Source organism: Eriocheir sinensis, chromosome 57 (assembly GCF_024679095.1).
Source record: "Eriocheir sinensis breed Jianghai 21 chromosome 57, ASM2467909v1, whole genome shotgun sequence".
Lineage (NCBI taxonomy): Eukaryota > Metazoa > Arthropoda > Malacostraca > Decapoda > Varunidae > Eriocheir > Eriocheir sinensis.
Window position 1 is genome coordinate 5723799 of NC_066565.1, and position 15713 is coordinate 5739511.

General features: G+C 44.6%; 2 protein-coding genes across 5 annotated transcripts in view; both read right to left on the reverse strand.

Moving 5' to 3' along the window:
- The window catches only part of LOC126984724 (dedicator of cytokinesis protein 5-like), a 38951-nt gene extending 32816 nt beyond the window's left edge, over positions 1 to 6135 (reverse strand). For all 3 annotated transcript variants that reach the window (XM_050838731.1, XM_050838729.1, XM_050838728.1), the window contains exons 1-4: positions 5994 to 6135; positions 5327 to 5578; positions 3102 to 3308; positions 2589 to 2724 (exon numbers count right to left, since the gene is read on the reverse strand). In XM_050838731.1, coding sequence (XP_050694688.1) covers positions 2589 to 2724; positions 3102 to 3308; positions 5327 to 5578; positions 5994 to 6056 — 658 coding nt within the window. In that variant the 5' untranslated portion in view covers positions 6057 to 6135. The remainder of the gene's footprint in view (positions 1 to 2588; positions 2725 to 3101; positions 3309 to 5326; positions 5579 to 5993) is intronic.
- Positions 6098 to 15713, reverse strand: part of LOC126984723 (dedicator of cytokinesis protein 1-like) — a 64342-nt gene continuing 54726 nt past the window's right edge. For both annotated transcript variants that reach the window (XM_050838727.1, XM_050838726.1), the window contains 6 exons: positions 13174 to 13323; positions 11487 to 11680; positions 10730 to 10847; positions 10188 to 10302; positions 7491 to 7675; positions 6098 to 6245 (listed from right to left, as the gene is read on the reverse strand). In XM_050838727.1, coding sequence (XP_050694684.1) covers positions 6177 to 6245; positions 7491 to 7675; positions 10188 to 10302; positions 10730 to 10847; positions 11487 to 11680; positions 13174 to 13323 — 831 coding nt within the window. In that variant the 3' untranslated portion in view covers positions 6098 to 6176. The remainder of the gene's footprint in view (positions 6246 to 7490; positions 7676 to 10187; positions 10303 to 10729; positions 10848 to 11486; positions 11681 to 13173; positions 13324 to 15713) is intronic.

Consider the following 15713-nt stretch of genomic DNA (forward strand, 5'->3'; position numbering starts at 1 on the left):
TAATAATAATAATAATAATAATAATAATAATAATAATGATAGTTTTTGGGCCGTATTACAAGTCAAATTCGAGAAGTTTCGGGTCCCTACAGAGGTCAGTTTAGGGGCCGTATTACAAGTCCAATCCATGAAGTTTTGGGTCTCTACAAAGGTCAGTTTAAGGGCCGTACTACAAGTCCAATCCATGAAGTTTTGGGTCTCTACAAAGGTCAGTTCAGGGGCTGTACTACAAGTCCAATCCATGATGTTTTGGGTCTCTACAAAGGTCAGTTCAGGGGCCGTATTATAAGTCCAATCCATGAAGTTTTGGGTCTCTACAAAGGTCAGTTTAGGGGCCGTATTACAAGTCCAATCCATGAAGGTTTGGGTCCCTACAAAGGCCAGTTTAGGGGCTGTATTATAAGTCCAATTCATGAGGTTTCTGGTCCCTACAAAGGTCAGTTTAGAGGCTGTATTATAAGTCCAATCCATGAAGTTTTGGGTCCTTACAAAGGTCAGTTTAGAGGCTGTATTACAAGTCCAATCCATGAAGGTTTGGGTCCCTACAAAGGTCAGTTTAGAGGCTGTATTATAAGTCCAATCCATGAAGTTTTGGGTCCTTACAAAGGTCAGTTTAGAGGCTGTATTACAAGTCCAATCCATGAAGGTTTGGGTCCCTACAAAGGTCAGTTTAGAGGCTGTATTATAAGTCCAATTCATGAGGTTTCTGGTCCCTACAAAGGTCAGTTTAGGGGCCGTATTACAAGTCCAATCCATGAAGTTTTGGGTCCTTACAAAGGTCAGTTTAGGGGCCATATTACAAGTCAAATTCGAGAAGTTTTGGGTCTCTACAAAGGTCATTTTAGGGGCCGTATTACAAGTCCAATCCATGAAGTTTTGGGTCTCTACAAAGGTCAGTTTAGGGGCTGTATTACAAGTCCAATCCATGAAGTTTTGGGTCCCTACAAAGGTCAGTTTAGGGCCGACATAAGTCCAATCCATGAAGTTTTGGGTCCCTACAAAGGTCAGTTTAGGGGCCGTATTACAAGTCCAATCCATGAAGTTTTGGATCCCTACAAAGGTCAGTTTAGGGGCCGTATTACAAGTCCAATCCATGAAGTTTTGGGTCCCTACAAAGGTCAGTTTAGGGGCCGTATTATAAGTCCAATCCATGAAGTTTTGGGTCTCTACAAAGGTCAGTTTAGGGGCTGTATTACAAGTCCAATCCATGAAGTTTTGGGTCCCTACAAAGGTCAGTTTAGGGGCTGTATTACAAGTCCAATCCATGAAGTTTTGGGTCCCTACAAAGGTCAGTTTAGGGGCTGTATTATAAGTCCAATTCATGAAGTTTTGGGTCCCTACAAAGGTCAGTTTAGGGGCCGTATTACAAGTCCAATCCATGAAGTTTTGGGTCCCTACAAAGGTCAGTTTAGGGGCTGTATTATAAGTCCAATCCATGAAGTTTTGGGTCCCTACAAAGGTCAGTTTAGGGGCTGTATTACAAGTCCAATCCATGAAGTTTTGGGTCCCTACAAAGGTCAGTTTAGGGGCCGTATTACAAGTCCAATCCATGAAGTTTTGGGTCCCTACAAAGGTCAGTTTAGGGGCCGTATTACAAGTCCAATCCATGAAGTTTTGGGTCCCTACAGAGGTCAGTTTAGGGGCCGACACAAGTCCAATCCATGAAGTTTTGGGTCCCTACAAAGGTCAGTTTAGGGGCCGTATTACAAGTCCAATCCATGAAGTTTTGGGTCCCTACAGAGGTCAGTTTAGGGGCCGTATTACAAGTCAAATTCGAGAAGTTTTGGGTCTCTACAAAGGCCAGTTTAGGGGCCGTATTACAAGTCCAATCCATGAAGTTTCGGGTCCCTACAGAGTTCTTCATCCCGAACTCTGTAGGGACCCGAAACTTCTTGGATTCAACTTGTAATACGACCCTCCTCCTCCTCCTCCTCCTCCTGTCGGTTTTGCTCGTTAATGCCTTCCCCCTTTCTTCTCTGCGTCCTCCTCCTTCCTCTCTTCCTTCCTTCCTCTTCCTCCTCCTCCTCTTGCATTCGTCTTCCTGTTTTTTTTTTCTCCTTTCATTCATTGCCCTCTTTCCCTCCCTCCCTCCTCCCTCTCCTTCCTCCCTTTCCTCTCTCCCTCCTTCCTCCCTCTCCTTCCTCCCTTTCCTCTCTCCCTCCCTCCTCTTCCTTCCCTCCTTCCCTCCTTCCTTCCTGATGCAAGAAAACAGGAATACAGGAAATGGAGTGCAGAGCGATAATGATGAGTCCACTTAAGGAAGGAACAATGAACTTAAATCAACATCCACTAAACCCACACGTCACCTGCAACTGCACTTCATCATCATCACCACCACCATCATCACTGTACAACCACCACCACCACAAATCTAACCTAGAACCAACCAATGTCACTCCATCCTACCATACCATTAAACTATTGACAACCTTATACTCTGTTAGGTAAGTCATCATCTACAGCTCTGACCCTTGGCTTTGGCTGGGCATTTTTAGGATTTTCGCTGAAGTTAAATACCGTGAAAAAAGGAAATACACAAAGTAGTTTTATATGACTTGTAAATCAGGAAAAGGTCTTATAAAGCTTACACTGGTGGGGTGATTCCTTGGCCTCTTCGCTGGGCGGCGTGAGTTTGGTCATCAGCTCAGCGTTTGGGAACTGGTCACGGATGCGGCGGGTGAAGTCCTCCAGGCGCTCGTACCCGTTCCCGCGGTACACAAACACCTGTGGATTGCATGTGATTACCTACCCAGCTGTATTTACTTGGGTGCAGTCTTAACCTCTTGACTGCGGATTTCCTACCAGAAGATCTCACTAAGCTACAGGAATGGAACAAAAAGTGGCTGCTACAATTCAATGAAGTAAAATGTATAGTCCTGCACCTTGGGAGGGGATATCCAGCACACCAATACCACATGGGAAACACTCCACTATCCACCACAGAAGCAGAGAAAGACCTGGGAGTATATGTTACCAGGCTACCAATGAAAGCCAAATCCGTACCAATCGCAGCAGACGGGTTAAGGATTTGTGTTAACCTCATCTTGTCCTGTCCCGCCCTGCATCAAAGAATACCGACACAAGAAACCGCCCACCCCCACCTTGTTCTGCAGGAAAGCCGGGAAGCCTCTGCCGTAGTAAGCAACCCTGAAGTAGTTTGGCTCCGGGCGTAGCATCTGAGGGTTCATGATGTTCTTGTAGAAGGCGGCCATGCGTATCAACAGCTCGGACAGCTTCTCATAGTCATAACACTCAACCTCGTAGTATTTGACCATCTCCTTGCATAGCTTCAGCGCCTCCTCCCACATCTGGAAAGGGGGTGAAGGGAAAAAGGGGTTACACTATTTCCCAACGTCTGTGTCCGTGGTGGAGGGAGCAAGGCATGAGTGGAAAGTGCCGTGATGTGTAGTGGAAGGATGAAGGGACATGGGCGTAAACTTAGCCCCCATTCACACTGTGCCAACTCTGGGCCATGACAACCCAGTGATTCAGGGCACACAAGGTCTTGGGTGTGAAATGTTGGGTCGCACAGGGTCGGAAAGAGGTCTAGAAACGATCGCCGGATGCTGAGTCGGCACAGCGTGAAGGGGGCCCAAAAGTCGCTGGGTTGTCGAGGCCCAGAGTCGGAAAAGTTGGAAAGTTTCGTTTAGTCGGCGCAACATCAGATTCTGTGATCATATGCCGGAGAAAGACAAGAGGGGGAAGGAATTATAGGAGAAGGAAACAGACCCCAGGAGACAGGACACAACCCCAAATTAATATCTGATACCCATTCACTGCTGGGTGGACAGGGGCATAGGGTATCGAAAAAGCTGCCCATTTTTTTCCACTCCGCCCAGGAATTGAACCCGGGCTCTCTCGGTTGTGAGCTGAGTGTGCTAACCACTGCACCACGAAGCCCCCTGCCCAGAGTCAGCACAGTGTGAATGGGGCCCAAGGGAAACAAGGTGAACAGAGGAACTAAAGATGTTTGGCTTCTGCAATAGTCACTGATACTTGGGGCAGTCTGGATGGAGAGATATCAGAGTTAGGAACGTTCATGGATTCAAAACACAGGTGGATAACAGGAGAGGAGGGTATCAGGACACCTCTCCCTCCGAAGTTAGCCTCTATTTTGGATACCCCTCAGAGCGCCTTTTGTGGGAGCAGCAAATTGCGGGCTTATTTTTCATTAATTTTCCCTCATATTTCTTACCCTTGATCTGCTTCCTCTGCTGTTAAAAAAAAAAAAAATAAAAAAAAAAAAAAAAAGATATGGCAGACAACACAGGCTGATGTTAACTAATGTATACTAAAACTATACACACACACACACACACACACACATACACACACACACACACACACACATACACACGGGCTTTTTTTATTATTTTTTTTTTTTTTGTGCCCTTGAGCTGCCTTTGTTGTAAAAATACACACACACACACACACACACACACACACACACACACATTATCATCACAATAAAAGGAACTGAAGATTATACAGTCGACCCTCAAATAGTACGGTTTCCAACAGTTTGGTTTCGGTTTTATACGGATTGTCATGGAAGATCTTTAAGGATTTTAAAATTTCCTGCTCGTCAAGAAATTTAAAAATCCTAAAAAAATCTTAGAAAATCCACATAAAACCGAACTACTGGAAACCGTACTATTTGAGGGACGGCTGCAGTGAAATGTATCTTAAAAATGTCTGAATCGGGAGAGGAAAAAAAAGAAAAGAATCATTAAGTGAAGGAAAGCAGAGAAATGGCTTCGGGAAACGGAAACGGGACCACACGAGTCTAGCTCAGACCTCTACACCCAAAACTGTCCTCTCTTTTGGGCACTCTTTACTCTTGTCTATTATGGGGCGGTGAGTAGCGGGCTTTTTTTTTTTTTTTTTTGCACTTTTTGTTGGCCTTGAGCAGTCTCCTTCGTTGTATAAAAAAAAAAATTACAACTAGGTATTTATGGGAGCTGTAACGTTTATTTTATTTTTTTTTAAGCACTCTTTGTTGCCCTTGAGCAGCCTCCTTCATTGTATAAAAAAAATAATTACAACTAGGTATTTATGGGAGCAGTAACGTTTTTTTTTTTTTTTTTTTAAGCACTCTTTTTGTTGTCCTTGAGCCATCTCCTTCGTTGTAAAAAATAAATAAATAAATAAATAAATAAATAAATAATTACAACTAGGTACATTTATTTGAGCGGTGAGTAGCGTTTTTTTTTTTTCAAGCACTCTTTTTGTTGTCCTTGAGCAGTCTCCGTTGTAAAAAATAAATAAACAAATAAATAAATAAACTACAACTAGGCACATACACACAGCCGCCCTATTCACTCACCTTTCCCTTATCAAAGTACACAATGATGTCCTCGTAGAGCCTCTCCTTCAGTTCATTGTGGGTCGTCACCGTGTCGTGCAAGGGTGACTTCAGCGACGGGCCGAGGGGTGCCGGGGTCCACGAGAGCAGGTTGGAGTGCAGCATTAGGGAGTAGCTCGCCTCGGTGTAGTTGTCGCAGTCGAGGTGCAACTTGCAGAGCTTGTAGACATAGCGGAGATAGAGTTCCTTGCGGTTGATCTTGGAGTAGAAGTCCTGGGAGAGAGAGAGAGAAGGGTGTGGTGTGAGGAGGAGTTGATGGGGAGAGAGGAGAGAGAGAAAGGGTGTGAGTAAGGGAGTTGAAGGGAGAGAGAGAGAACAGAATGACAAGGGTGTGTGTATGAGAGAGAGAGAGAGTGTATCTAAGGAAAACATAAACTTAGCCAAAATCCTGTATACTACAACTAGGTAAACACACACACACACACACACACACACACACAATTGGATAAGAGAGGATATGGAGACAGGACAGCGTGAACATAGGTCTTTTCTCATATGTCACAACTAAGCAAATACACACACACACACGCACACACACACAAAAGTTTATCTATCTATACACTAATACTAATAAATCCATTTCTTTCTATACACACACACACACACACACACACACACACACACGCACCAGCAGGTTCACGATGCAGCCCATGCGCGTTTCGATGGAGTTGTCTGGCGTGTTCATGACCATCCTGTACTGGAGGAGGCGGTCGAGGAGCTGGGTCACCGTGGAGACAAGTTTGCTGCCCTTCTTCTGCAGCGACTTGTGGCTCTCGCACAGGCTACCGATCAGCGTCTTTAAGAGGTCCCGTTAGTGTTCGTCCCCATGGCCCATCTCAACCAGCTCATCCAGTTTCTCCAGCATCTCGTTAGTCAGGTGCTGTGGGGGGTGGAGGGTGAGTGGGAAGGCTGTGTAATGGAAACAGTGGGTGGAGGGGTTGAGTGGGTAGGCTGTGTAAGTAGAGAATGGCAACAGTGGGTGGGGGTGGGAGGGGTGGGTGGGAAGGCTGTGTAAGTAGAGAATGGCAACAGTGGGTGGTGGTGGGGGTGGGAGGGGTGAGTGGGTAGGCTGTGTAAGTAGAGAATGGCAACAGTGGGTGGAGGTGGGGGTGGAGGGGTGAGTGGGAAGGCTGTGTAAGTGAGAATGGCAACAGTGGGTGGAGGGGTGAGTGGGAAGGCTGTGTAAGTGAGAATGGCAACAGTGGGTGGAGGTGGGGGTGGGAGGGGTGAGTGGGAAGGCTGTGTAAGTAGAGAATGGCAACAGTGGGTGGAGGTGGGGTGGAGGGGTGGGTGGGAAGGCTGTGTAAGTAGAGAATGGCAACAGTGGGTGGAGGTGGGGGTGGGAGGGTGAGTGGGAAGGCTGTGGGTAGAGAATGGCAACAGTGGGTGGAGGTGGGGTGGAGGGTGGGTGGGAAGGCTGTGTAAGTGAGAATGGCAACAGTGGGTGGTGGTGGGGTGGAGGGGTGAGTGGGAAGGCTGTGTAAGTAGAGAATGGCAACAGTGGGTGGAGGTGGGGGTGGAGGGGTGAGTGGGAAGGCTGTGTAAGTAGAGAATGGCAACAGTGGGTGGGGGTGGGGGTGGAGGGGTGGGTGGGAAGGCTGTGTAAGTAATGGCAACAGTGGTGGTGGTGGGGGTGGAGGGGTGAGTGGGAAGGCTGTGTAAGTAGAGAATGGCAACAGTGGGTGGTGGTGGGGGTGGAGGGGTGGGTGGGAAGGCTGTGTAAGTAGAGAATGGCAACAGTGGGTGGGGGTGGGGGTGGAGGGGTGAGCAGGAAGGCTGTGTAATGGCAACAGTGGGTGGGGGTCGGGGTGGGAGGGGTGAGCGTGGGTGGTGGTGGGGTAAGGCTGTTAACCCGTACATCATTGACATGGTAAAACAATAAGGCTTAAGTGACATCATCCCTTTTCCTATAATTCTTTTTTGTGCGTTAATAGTTCAACCTCAACCTAAAAGTAAGATAATGAGCACAGTGTCACATTTTCCCTAACCTTTTACCTCCATCCTCCCAAGGGAAATACAAAACAACGCTCCTTCCCTATACATCAAGATCTCGTCTCATAAATAAATAAAATAAGCCATAAGTTGAGAGGTATTTTTCACGTCATGGAAGGGCGGGCAGACTCACCTTGACCTTCCCTGACTCCTTCCCCTTCTCGTCGATGGAATAGAACTCACAGACCATCATGCTGAAGAAGAGGGGGATGGTGGCACGGCGGAGCTCGGTGTCCGACAACATGGTCATACGCAGGAACGGACCAACCATTGACGTCTGGCAGCTTGGACCTGGCACGAACTGGATCTTGTACTCCTCTGGGGGTGTGGAGGAAAGGGGCGGGGGTTAGGCTACAAGTTGGAAAGTTTCGTTTAGTCGGCGCAACATCTGTGGTCATATGCCGGAGAGAGACAGAAGGGAAAGGAATTATAGGAGACGGGACACAACCCCCGATTAATACCTGGTACCCATTTACTTCTGGGTGGACAGGGGCATAGGGTAGGGCTACATTACAATTACTATGCTTGTTATTATTTTCATTCCCTGGGGTGGTGAGGAATACGAGGGAGGTTAGGTCACTGATATCCTTTTCTTCTACGTTCGTTTCCCTTATGGGGCCGGACAGGTCAATGGTGTTGTTGTCGTTCGTCTTGGTCAAGTTGGTTAGGCTGCTACTATTGTGTTTGTTATTGTTGTTATAATCAATGTAGAAATAGGTGTTGTGCGGCTGATGGCTTGCATACACACTGGTACGTATTTGAAGTCTGGAAACAATACTAATCACCTCTAACGTCCCTTCACCTTGCATCTCCAACAAACAGTACTGAGCCTTCCTGTCCACCCTCACACCCTGGAAACTAAATACCCAATCCTCCTCCCTTCATCCTGTCACCCTAACAAACAGTTCTGAGCCTTCCTGTCCACCCTCACACCCTGGAAACTAAATACCCAATCCTCCTCCCTTCATCCTGTCCCCCTAACAAACAGTTCTGAGCCTTCCTGTCCACCCTCACACCCTGGAAACTAAATACCCAATCCTCCTCCCTTCATCCTGTCACCCTAACAAACAGTTCTGAGCCTTCCTGTCCACCCTCACACCCTGGAAAATAAATACCCAATCCTCCTCCCTTCACCCTGTCCCCCTAACAAACAGTACTGAGCCTTCCTGTCCACCCTCACACCCTGGAAAATAAATACCCAATCCTCCTCCTTCATCCTGTCCCCTAACAAACAGTACTGAGCCTTCCTGTCCACCCTCACACCCTGGAAACTAAATACCCAATCCTCCCTTCATCCTGTCACCCTAACAAACAGTTCTGAGCCTTCCTGTCCACCCTCACACCCTGGAAACTAAATACCCAATCCTCCTCCCTTCATCCTGTCACCCTAACAAACAGTTCTGAGCCTTCCTGTCCACCCTCACACCCTGGAAAATAAATACCCAATCCTCCTCCCTTCACCCTGTCCCCCTAACAAACAGTACTGAGCCTTCCTGTCCACCCTCACACCCTGGAAAATAAATACCCAATCCTCCTCCCTTCATCCTGTCCCCCTAACAAACAGTACTGAGCCTTCCTGTCCACCCTCACACCCTGGAAACTAAATACCCAATCCTCCCTTCACCCTGTCCCCCCAACAAACAGTACTGAGCCTTCCTGTCCACCCTCACACCCTGGAAAATAAATACCCAATCCTCCCTTCATCCTGTCCCCCAAACAAACAGTACTGAGCCTTCCTGTCCACCCTCACACCCTGGAAACTAAATACCCAATCCTCCTCCCTTCATCCTGTCCCCCTAACAAACAGTACTGAGCCTTCCTGTCCACCCTCACACCCTGGAAACTAAATACCCAATCCTCCCTTCATCCTGTCACCCTAACAAACAGTACTGAGCCTTCCTGTCCACCCTCACACCCTGGAAACTAAATACCCAATCCTCCCTTCATCCTGTCACCCTAACAAACAGTTCTGAGCCTTCCTGTCCACCCTCACACCCTGGAAACTAAATACCCAATCCTCCCTTCATCCTGTCACCCTAACAAACAGTTCTGAGCCTTCCTGTCCACCCTCACACCCTGGAAACTAAATACCCAATCCTCCCTTCATCCTGTCACCCTAACAAACAGTTCTGAGCCTTCCTGTCCACCCTCACACCCTGGAAACTAAATACCCAATCCTCCCTTCATCCTGTCACCCCAACAAACAGTTCTGAGCCTTCCTGTCCACCCTCACACCCTGGAAAATAAATACCCAATCCTCCTCCCTTCATCCTGTCCCCCTAACAAACAGTACTGAGCCTTCCTGTCCACCCTCACACCCTGGCAAATAAATACCCAATCCTCCTCCCTTCATCCTGTCCCCCTAACAAACAGTACTGAGCCTTCCTGTCCACCCTTACACCCAGAAAAATAAATATTGAATCCTCCTCCGTGCCAAATAAATTTCACTGGAAGGTGTTGTAGAAATATTACTTTTCACTACTACAACTACTACTACTTCTGCTATTTCTGCTTTCCTTATCTTCCTCCTAATCCCCAACTCCCTCATATTCCTCTTTCTTTGTGTCCTAATTCTTGTTCTCCTGTCTCCTCTCCTCTTCCTTCTCCTCTCCTCTTCCTTCCTTCTTCTCCTCCTCTTCCTTCCTCTCCTCCTCTTCCTTCCTCTCCTTTCCTCTTCTCTTCTCTTCTCTCCTCTGCCTTCCTCTTCTCTTCCTTCCTCTTCTCTTCCTTCCTCTCCTCTCCTCTCCTCTTCCTTCCTCTTCGCTTCCTTCCTCTCCTCTTCCTTCCTCTCCTCTCCTCTCCTCTCCTCCTCCTCCTGCCAGCCACTCACCCAGTTTGGACCACTGAGACTTCACCACCAGGGCAATCTCTCGCCTCATGTCGCCGTAACGCGTCAAGATCTTGTTCCTCTTGTTTGATGTGAAGTTCGCCAGCTGGAGTGACGGCTGTGGGTGAGAGGGAAGGTGCGTGATGAAGGAGGTTGAGGGGAATGAAGGAAAGGTTTAACCCGTGCAGCCCTGCGTTATTTTTGAGCTTTTTTTTTCACCTCAATCCCGAGCCCCTATCAAATTTTTTTTATTGCATTAATCAATTGGAAATGATCTAAAACTAAGGGAAAAAGGTAGAATAACACTCGCAACACAAGATGGCGCCACTATAAACACTCACCTGCGCCAGAACACTTAAAATGTCACCCACACTTCACAACATTCACATAAACGCATACACAAACAAACACCTTTTCTTAGTGTCTTGTCTATGTCGATGACCTCTGTAAGTTTGTCCAAATACAGTAACCCTGGCGGATATGACTTTCTCCATCCGTGAACCGATTAGCACTTGGAACACTCGCTACCACCAACAATGTCTTACCTGAGCGGTGAAGTTGATGGCTGTTTTGAAGAATTCACTCCACACTTTCTCCTTGAAGGGCTCCAGCAGCTTCTCCTCGATGACCTTGGCGCACTGCTTCAGCACATTCACGAACACACTGCAAGAAATGGCGACAGTTAGTTGATACTTTTACAAGCTCTCCCTTCCTTCCTTCCTTCCTTCCTTGAGAGCAGTTCCAATGATATCCATATGCCAGACCTTGTCCCTTATGAGCCAATGATATCCTGTTCCCTGTGACCTTTCTATGAGGCACTTTCACACATTTACGATCATGCTAAGAATTGGTGACAGTTGGGTGACTTTTCTATAAGCTCTCCCTTCCTTCCTTCCTTCCTCCCTTGCGATGAGTTCCAATAATATCCCTGAGCCAGATGCTGTTCATTACAAGCTTTCAGGCACTATACATATTCTTCCTCCTCCTCCTCCTCCTCCTGTTATTCTACCTCCACCTTCTCCTTCTCTTCTTCCTCCTCCTCCCTCATAAATCAAACTTCCCATCATCCTGTTCTTCTTCCTCCTCCTCCTCCGGTCATTCTATCTCCACCTTCTCCTTCTCTTCCTCCTCCTCCTCCCTCATAAATACAAATTCCCATCATCCTGTTCTTCTTCCTCCTCCTCCTCCTCCTCCTCTTCCTGTTATTCTACCTCCACCTTCTTCTCTTCCTCCTCCTCCCTCATAAATCCAACTTCCCATCATCCTGTACTTCTTCCTCCTCCTCCTCCTCCTCCTCCTCACTTGTTCTGCAGGAGGATCATCTCGGCCCAGTCGGAGGGGAAGACGGGGTGCTCGGCCAGCCTGTTGATGACCTTGAGGAGCTCCAGCAGGAAGAAGGAGAGGTGTTCCGGGTCCTCGAAGCGGTTGAGGAAGGTGTGGTAGTGACGGTCCTCCATCTGCCGCAGCAACGACACCAGGATGCTCACGTACTGGCCCTGCGGTGGGGGGGGTGGGGGGGGTGGTGAGACTTACCCTAACCTAATCTTTAATGACGGAAACATAACCGAACATAACCTGAATTGACGTAGAGAAACAGAACCTAACCGTACCCTAAATGATACAGCAGGAACCTTAACCCCTTCACTACAGCCGGGCCAAAACAGCGCCTTATCCGGGATCGCCGAGCGTGCCAAATTTCAAATGTCGCTATTGAATATAACAAGTTTTCAGCCATAAACTCAACATAATCATCATGTATTGTAATGAAAACATGCAGAATTAAATGGTGCACATAAAGAAACATAAATTAATTGATACTTTTGAGATGTAAGCATAAATATAGAGATAAAATAACTCGTGTATTGGCTAAAGCGAGCCAGGACACAGTATGCGCGTCCTGGGATATGGTACAGGGCACGCAAGGACACAGTATACGCATCCTCGTGTTGAAGGGTTAACCTAATGCTAAATGACACACAGTAACAAAACCGAATCTAACCCTAATTGATGCAGAGGGACAGAATCTAACCTTACCCTAAATGATACAGAAGCAACCCTAACCTAACCTGAAACGACACAAACAAAATCGAACCTAAACCTCAATGATACACTGAACTAGGAACACAATCTAATCTTACACCATTTGATACAGACAGGGACAATACTGAGCATGAAAAAAAATAAGAAAATAAGAAAAATGAAACTGAGGAGGAGATAAAGGTGATGATGATGAAAAGGAGGAGGAAATGATAGACAGAAAAATGTGTGCTTGAGCGACTAAATGTTTAACCCGGTAGCAGCGGGGATCATGTTTCTTAATGGTCCCTCTAAGCAAGAATAATGAGAAAAAATCATCACTCACACAAACCATTTCATAATATATATCAAAGCATTTGTGATCAGATTATGTATCATCTATTTTGGGGGGTTTATATCATGGCACAAATTTGGCCCGTCGCTGCTACACGGTAAAGCCACAAATTTGGCCCATCGCTGCTACCGGGTTAAGAATACCATTTAATTCTGCATGCTTTCATATATAATACATGATGATTATGTTGAGATTATGGTGAAAACTTGTTGTATTCAATAGCAACATTTGAAATTTGGCGCGCACAGCGATCCCGGATATGGCGCGTGGTGCTGTTTTGGCCCAGTCGTAGTGAGTTTCTTTATGTGCACCATTTAATTCTGCATGTTTTCATATATAATACATGATGATTATGTTGAGATTATGGCTGAAAACTTGTTATATTCAACAGTGACGTTTGAAATTTGGCATGCGCGGCGATCTTGGATACGACGCGGGGCGCTGTTTTGGCCCGGCCGTAGTGAAGGGGTTAACATACCTGTCAAGTCTTACGTTTTTTATACACAAACTTATGGTCTGTAACGCAAAATCTTATGGCAAGACACCACAGTAGCTTGACAGGCATGGGTTAAGAATCTGACACCCACACACCCAAACAAACAGCACCAGCACACTTACCAGCGAGATGTCTCCTTGCCTCGCCACGATGGCCAGGATATCCTCCAGCACTCGGATGGACAGCAGACCCACATCCTCGTACACCGGCCCTATGTCCATCATGCGCAGGACGTCCAGAATGTCCCCGAGTATGTTGGCGCAGAGTTCCAGCTGTGTGCCGCGAGTGTTTGGGGTGGTTTGGGGTATTGGGTCGGGTTGGGTCAGGTTGGGTAAAGTTGGGTATGGTTAAGTTAGGTAAGGTTAGGATAGGTTGGGTTGGGTTAGGTTAGGTTGTGTGGTTGGGTTTGGGTTGGGTTAGGTTGGATAGGGTTGGGTAAAGTTGGGTATGGTTAAGTTAGGTAAGGTTAGGATAGGTTGGGTTAGGTTAGGTTAGGTTGTGTGGTTGGGTTTGGGTTGGGTTAGGTTGGATAGGGTTGGGTAAAGTTGGGTATGGTTAAGTTAGGTTAGGTTGTGTGGGGTTGGTTTGGGTGTGTTTGAGTTGGGTTAGGTTGGATAGGGTTGGGTAAGGTTGGGTATGGTTAAGTTAGGTTAGGTAAGGTTAGGTTGGACAAGGATAGATAAGGTTGTGTGGGGTGATTTGGGGTGTTGGGTAAGGTTGGATAAGGTTGGATATAGTTAAGTTAGGTTAGGTAAGGTCAGGTTGGGTTAGGTAAGGTTAGGTTAGGTTAGATAAGATTTAGGTTTGGTTAGGTAAGGTTAGGTTGGGCAGGATAAGTTAAGGTAAGGGTTAGGAAGGGTGAGACAGAGGTGATAAAATGGATGGGTTAAATTAGGTTAGGTAAGGTTAGGTTGGGTAAGGGGAGGATGGGGAGAAGGTAGCATAAGAAGGGGAGGGATTGAGGTAAGAAGGGGGAGGGAAGGGGAACAAAAATAGGTTAGTGTATATTCAAGGTGACATCAAGTGGCCATGGAAAAGCTGAACCTCAATTTTTTATGATCGGAAATGTGAAAGGTGAAGTCAAAATTATGAAAAGTGAAGTAAATATTAAAAAGTGGTGTCAAAATTATGAAAAGTGAAGTCAAAATTAAAAAGTGGAGTCAAATTAAAAAGTGGTCAAAATTAAAAAGTGGTCAAAATCATGAAAAGTGAAGTTGAAAATAAAAAGTGGAGTCAAAATTAAAAAGTGAAGTCAGAATTAAAAAGTGAAGTCAAAATCATGAAAAGTGAAGTCGGAATTAAAAACTTAAGTCAAAATTATGAAAAGTGAAGTCAAAATTAAAAAGTGGAGTCAAAATTAAATAGTGAAGTCAAAATTAAAAAGTGGTCGAAATTATGAAAAGTGAAGTCGAAATTAAAAAGTGAAGTCAAAATTATGAAAAGTGAAGTAAATATTAAAAAGTGAAGTCAAAGTCATGAAAAGTGAAGTCAAAATTAAAAAGTGAAGTAAATATTAAAAAGTGAAGTCAAAGTCATGAAAAGTGAAGTAAAAATTAAAAAGTGAAGTAAATATTAAAAAGTGGAGTCAAAATTATGAAAAGTGAAGTAAATATTAAAAAGTGGAGTCAAAATTATGAAAAGTGAAGTAAATATTAAAAAGTGAAGTCAAAATTAAAAAGTGAAGTAAATATTAAAAAGTGAAGTCAAAGTCATGAAAAGTGAAGTCAAAATTAAAAAGTGAAGTAAATATTAAAAAGTGAAGTCAAAATTATGAAAAGTGAAGTAAATATTAAAAAGTGAAGTCAAAATTAAAAAGTGAAGTAAATATTAAAAAGTGAAGTCAAAATTATGAAAAGTGAAGTAAATATTAAAAAGTGGAGTCAAAATTATGAAAAGTGAAGTAAATATTAAAAAGTGAAGTCAAAATTATGAAAAGTGAAGTAAATATTAAAAAGTGGAGTCAAAATTATGAAAAGTGAAGTAAATATTAAAAAGTGAAGTCAAAATTATGAAAAGTGAAGTAAATATTAAAAAGTGAAGTCAAAATTAAAAAGTGAAGTAAATATTAAAAAGTGAAGTCAAAATTAAAAAGTGAAGTCAAAATCATGAAAAGTGAAGTCAAAATTGAAAAGTGAAGTCAAAATTGAAAAGTGAAGTCAAAATCATGAAAAGTGAAGTCAAAATTGAAAAGTGAAGTCAAAATTAAAAAGTGAAGTCAAAATCATGAAAAGTGAAGTCAAAATTGAAAAGTGAAGTCAAAATTGAAAAGTGAAGTCAAAATCATGAAAAGTGAAGTCAAAATTGAAAAGTGAAGTCAAAATCATGAAAAGTGAAGTCAAAATTGAAAAGTGAAGTCAAAATCATGAAAAGTGAAGTCAAAATCATGAAAAGTGAAGTCAAAATTGAAAAGTGAAGTCAAAATTAAAAAGTGAAGTCAAAATTAAAAAGTGAAGTGAAGTCGAAATTAAAAAGTGAAGTCAAAATCATGAAAAGTGAAGTCAAAATTATGAAGAATGGAGTCAATATTACGTAGAATGGAGTCAAAATTATGAAGAATGGAGTCAAAATTATGTAGAATGGAGTCAAAATTATGTAGAATGGAGTCAATATTATGTAGAATGGAGTCAAAATTATGTAGAATGGAGTCAAAATTATGTAGAAT